The 5155-nt window shown below is 42.8% G+C and overlaps 1 protein-coding gene and 2 pseudogenes across 1 annotated transcript; all 3 read right to left on the minus strand.

The window, feature by feature from the left end:
* Window positions 1–711: 711 nt before the first annotated feature.
* LOC102499286 (ATP synthase F(0) complex subunit C3, mitochondrial) lies at window positions 712–1257 on the minus strand. The gene has a single exon (XM_006146479.1). It carries the CDS (start codon window positions 1255–1257, stop codon window positions 712–714), a length of 546 nt encoding a protein of 181 aa, XP_006146541.1.
* A 105-nt stretch (window positions 1258–1362) lies between these two features.
* On the minus strand, window positions 1363–1902 carry LOC102499702 (calmodulin-beta-like; annotated as a pseudogene).
* Window positions 1903–4268: 2366 nt separating this feature from the next.
* Window positions 4269–4542, minus strand: LOC102500129 (ATP synthase subunit f, mitochondrial pseudogene; annotated as a pseudogene).
* Between the last annotated feature and the right edge of the window lie 613 nt (window positions 4543–5155).

The raw sequence follows: 5155 nt of genomic DNA on the forward strand, positions 1-5155 counted from the left end.
CACGCACGCACACGCGCCCAGTGTGAGTTTAAGTCACTGGCTCTGGGACTCGAACCGTCGTCAACTATGTGGGAGTCCTGCGACATAGCCATTACGCTAACTGCTGGTCCCATAAGCACATTTTATTTAAGTGCTAAACAAAGTTTACAAAGCAAGTAACAATAAAAGAAAATGTTTCTGGTACACAACCAGCAGTACAAAAATATAGTGTATGAGTACCTACATAATACACTCATTTTGCAATAGTGCAACTTTTAAGTACATATTGTTGACTGTGTATAGTCCGCACAGTGACAACTTCGCACTTCTACAACCAACATGCTAACAGTTCCTAAAGAAAACTACTTAAAAAAAGGCATGACCTAGATATTCCCTCATTTGACCAACTCCATCTAAGTTTAGATGTGCAGAAGGGCTTAGATCTATCCAGAGTAAGCCACATGCAACATGTTACTTGATCATAAAGTAAAGTCTCAGGACAATGACAGTAAGATAAGGAAGAAAATGTGGAGGAATGAGTCCTAATTACTATACATGCATATCTTTTTTTTTTTTTTTTAAGTTTTTAACTTTAATGAAATGACTTTGGAAATAACGTACATTTCCATGACACCAACACTAGTTTTTGGGGCCATAGTAAAATACACAGAATTACATCCTTAATTAATATGAATGCCAATATTTCAAGCAGTAATTTATGTTAAATTTATGTTACATGGCAAACAAAATCAAGAAAGCAACCATTAAGTAAAAGAGACCCATAGCTTCAGACAAGGCAAATCCCAGGACAGCATAGGAGAACAGTTGCTGCTTCAGCAAAGGGTTTCTGGCATAACCAATGATAAGGTTGCCAAAGACTGTTCCAATACCAGCAACAGAACCAGCTACTCCTACTGTTGCAGCACCGGCACCAAAAAATTTGGCAGCAGTATCAATGTCTCTGCTGATTGCACTGGTTTGAAATCCCCTCTGGATTAGCTGAGATGCACCGTTCTGGGCCCCATTAAATACTGTAGAGCCCTCTCCAGCCCTTGCCTCAGGTCGAGATAACACTGATGCAGAAACTGGTTTGTACACAACTCTGGATCCAGCTCTGATCAGAGCAGGGGAGCAGGCGAGCTTGGCGCAGGTGAAGGGGCAGCGCGGCTGGAGAACTGGGATGACAAGCATCCTGGGCTCCTCTCCTACTTCCTCTCTTCTCTGGAGGTGGCGGCGGCAGCTTTGGCGGCAGAGGTCGAAGGAGTGGGGCCCATGCATATCTTTTTGACGGAGGGAGAAACCTTTTACAGATAAGTTACAAACAAGAAAAAAGCAAATAAACCATTCTGTACTAGAAATGTAACACATTCAGTACAATGGTCTTCACTTTGCTGTCATCATTTGTACAAACTCTTCCTAGTTTACTTGACCGTCACCATCCATATCTGCTTCCCCGATCATTTCACCCACTTCTTCATCTGTTAACTTCTCTGCAAGGTCTGTCATCACATGACGAAGTTCTGCTGCACTAATAGAGCCATTGCCGGTCTTATCTAACTCACAGGACGCTTCTCTGATTTCTTCTTCACTATGCCTTTCATTTTTCTCGCCATCATTGTCAGGAATTCAGGGAAGTCAATTGTGCCGTTACCATCAGCATCTACTTCGTTAATCATGTCCTGTAACTCTGCTTCTGTGGGATTCTTCCCAAGAGACCCCATTATAGCCCCCAATCCCTTTGTTGTTATAGTTTCATCACCATTCTTGTCAAATAGTGAAATAGCTGCTCTGAATTCTGCAATCTGCCCTTCAGCCAGCCAGCCATGCTGTAAGTGCTACCAGTTTCCGACAAGGTACCTCACAACCACTCGGCTTGCTCGCTCCACTTGGACTAGTTCTATTCCTTTGCCCCCAACGCTTCATAAACACCTCAGAAATAATCTTTTAATGCATTCAATAGCGGTGTATTATTACAGCATACAAAATGAATTTCCCAGTATGAATACAGTACGTATTAGTTCAGTTAAAGCGACTAACATACACATAATCATCAACAGATAGTTTTCCATTTCTCATCCCATAAATGTTTCGCTTTCTTTTTCCCTTTAGTGTGACACATTCCATGGCTCTATCTTAGATGTTTAAAACAATTTGCTAAAGGATGCATGTACTTGCTTGAGAGCTGTAGAAAAAGGGAGAAGGGAAGTGATTTGAGCAACCCCAAATCCATTCTCCTTCATTGGGGTTTTGGGCACACATGCACATGTGCCTGATGTGTCTTGAGCTGCTGGATCTGAGACTTGAACTGCATGGTTGGCCATGTGGGATCTAGCTGCCTTAACCACCATGACAACTGACTGGCCCCTTAGGTTGTTATTAGACAGCTAAGGATTAATAAAAAGTCAAGGCCATTACCCCAAAATTTTTCCATGGGTGAAGGAAAGTGCATTTCTTGAGCTAGAATTATCTAGAGAACTACAAAGCCATTCATTCATTCATTCATTCATTCAATAAAAACTTCTAAAGGCATTTTATGTATCCTATGCTGTCTGGACCCAAAAAATAAGGAAGATGTGCTTCTTGTTCTTAAAGAACTATATATATGTGATTGGATGACCCTACTCACATAGGTATGCACCTTAATTTTATGTGTCTTGCTTTAGGCTCTTCCACATACAAAATCTCTATTGGCAACAAAAAAGTAGACCTTCATTTTAGTTAAAGTTATGTTAACCAATGAATTAGAGATTGGGGAATATGATGTAATTTTTAAAAGAAATTTAGTGTTGGTATTAAAGTCAGGATAATCTTTTCATCTCTTGGATATTTTCCCATTATAGTCTTTGCCATTGCGTTATCATTTCCTGGGTTCAGCAAATCTGCTCCACATCTGACAGAGCACTGAGATGGGTCACTTCAAGGTCTGAAACCCAAGTTTAGCTTATAGTAAGTAAATCCAAGCCTGGGTTGACTTTTAATAGACCTGAGTTAGATGACTGGTATGTCAGTTTCTGTAAGTGTGAAATTCAGTAAGACACTTAACTTCTACAAGCCATACGTTCCTCATCCATAAGGAGTAAGTAGTACCCTACTAAGATACTAGGAACATCAGAGAAGGTAATTATTATGATTTCAATTATTTTGCAGAGGGCACATGTGCTTGCCTCAGAGAGAAAGAAAGAGAGGGGGGGGACGAAAGCACTCCCCATGGGGGATGGTCACGCCAAAATCTCGTTCCTCTCCATTTTTCCCTCTTTTAGGAATTTTGGGCACACACATGCTCCTGGAGTGTTTTTCAAGCTGCTGGGGTCAAGATTCAAACCACAGTTGATCAAGTGGGATTTCGCTTCCTTTAACCAGCAGATATGAGGCCAGCCCCAGAGAAAATAGTTCTGTGAAAATAGCTAACATACAGTCAGTTGTACTGTAGTCCCTGTTCTCGTCTCCATGCTTTAGACAGCCTCCCTTCAAACCCCCCCTTCCCCAAATTCTAGCTCTCCTCTAGCTCTGCCCTCCTCACAGCACCATAGGTGCTTTTATAGGTCAGTGGTTTTCAACTGGAAGTGATTTTGCCCTCCAAGAACCATTTGGCAACGTCAGGAGACTGTTCTGGTTGTTACAACTTTGGAGGGGTGCTAAAGCATCTAGTAGGGAGAGACTAGGGGTGCTGTCAAGCATTCACAGAGGAAAACCTCCTTTCTCCCCAACGAGAAAGACTGAGCTAGCACAAAATGTCAATAGTCTAGAGACTGAAAAACCTTTCTCTAGAGCAGGTTGCAGGTCCTCAGAACTCTGAAATTGTATCCCCAAACAGCCCATTTCCAGAGTCTGTACCTTCTGTCGCCTGACCCAAGAAGGTGGTTATTTGACTGGGATGTAGCATAGCTTGGACATGTGCAATGGGTGTCCTCATGTGGTGGGGAACTCTTCTCAAATGCCAGGGGTAGATAGAAAGGAGAGCGGCTCTTGGGGCACTGTGTTCCAACGTGGACTCTGAGGAGACAGAATTCTAACTCAGCACCTGGACTTCCAAGTTGTTACGAGGCACATTTATCAAGAGGTTGGAGGGGAGAAAGTTTTGTGTACCAGTTTGTTAGCTTGATTTATAACTTTAAATATATATATATATATATACATATATATATATATATTTACACATACCAGTCATTTTTTTATTGGATGTGAATTCTCAACTAGGATATGAAAGTATTCAACAAGCTCCTTTGGAGGGGTGCTAAGCCAAGGAGATGAAGGTCTGGTTCAGTGTATGACCTCCGTGCAGGCCCTCTTCAGCGGTATTTACGGCGCTGCTCGTGTCTGAGTTCCTTATAAGAAAGGCAGTAGCTGAAGAGCACGTAAGTGGCCAGCACCATAGAAACCCCAACAACGCTCTCTTTCTTCACGTTGACATACTTGTTGTGATACCGGTAGTAACCTCTCTGAAATGCTCCAGCAATGCCTCTAGGGGTAAAATCCCACATCAGTATCCAGCTTGGCAGCTCCCCGAGTTTGACATCCATGAGTTTCTTTTCCTTCACTGATACGACTGACGCCATCTTGGAGTCCTGGTGTCCGCTACTTTAAATATTTTGACTTTGGTATGTGAGCCTTTGTTTGCATTCTTGCTTTGGGCCCTACAAATAATAAAGGTGGACCTGCCAGTTCGACTTTCAAAACTCTGCATCCTTTCCTGTCTGACTGGGGTTACTTGGTCTCTGCTTTTCAGGCTTAGTTCTAAGAACTCACCTATACACGAAACAGATGATGCCTGGGTAGCTCTCTGGCGCCGTGCGCCTCGTGCCGAGGCTCAGCGCTGATTTGTTTTGGTTGCTAGTTTGTTCCAGAGTTTGCGATCGTTTCTGTAGTTGAAACATCTACCGTGATGATCCTCACGGTGATTGCTTTTACCGAGAATGTCACTTCCGCTAAGGCTTCAGCCTGCGTCAGACTTTAAGTTTCACACTATCCAAGCAGGAGCCTTTGGAATCTCTCCCAGGGAATTTGGGACTGATGTGCTTATCAGTCTATGTGAGTGGCTACAGTTCAGTACTGTTGGACAGTCATCTTCACCAGAGAGAAGTCATGTGGGGAGAAAGGGAGAGAGAGAGAGAGAGATCTACCTGGGTTCTTGATGGCTTTCCAGACCCTGGAAAAATCTCTGGGTTCTGTAGATACC

The sequence above is a fragment of the Tupaia chinensis genome, unplaced genomic scaffold, assembly GCF_000334495.1.
Source record: "Tupaia chinensis unplaced genomic scaffold, TupChi_1.0 Scaffold000179_1, whole genome shotgun sequence".
NCBI classification, from domain to species: domain Eukaryota; kingdom Metazoa; phylum Chordata; class Mammalia; order Scandentia; family Tupaiidae; genus Tupaia; species Tupaia belangeri.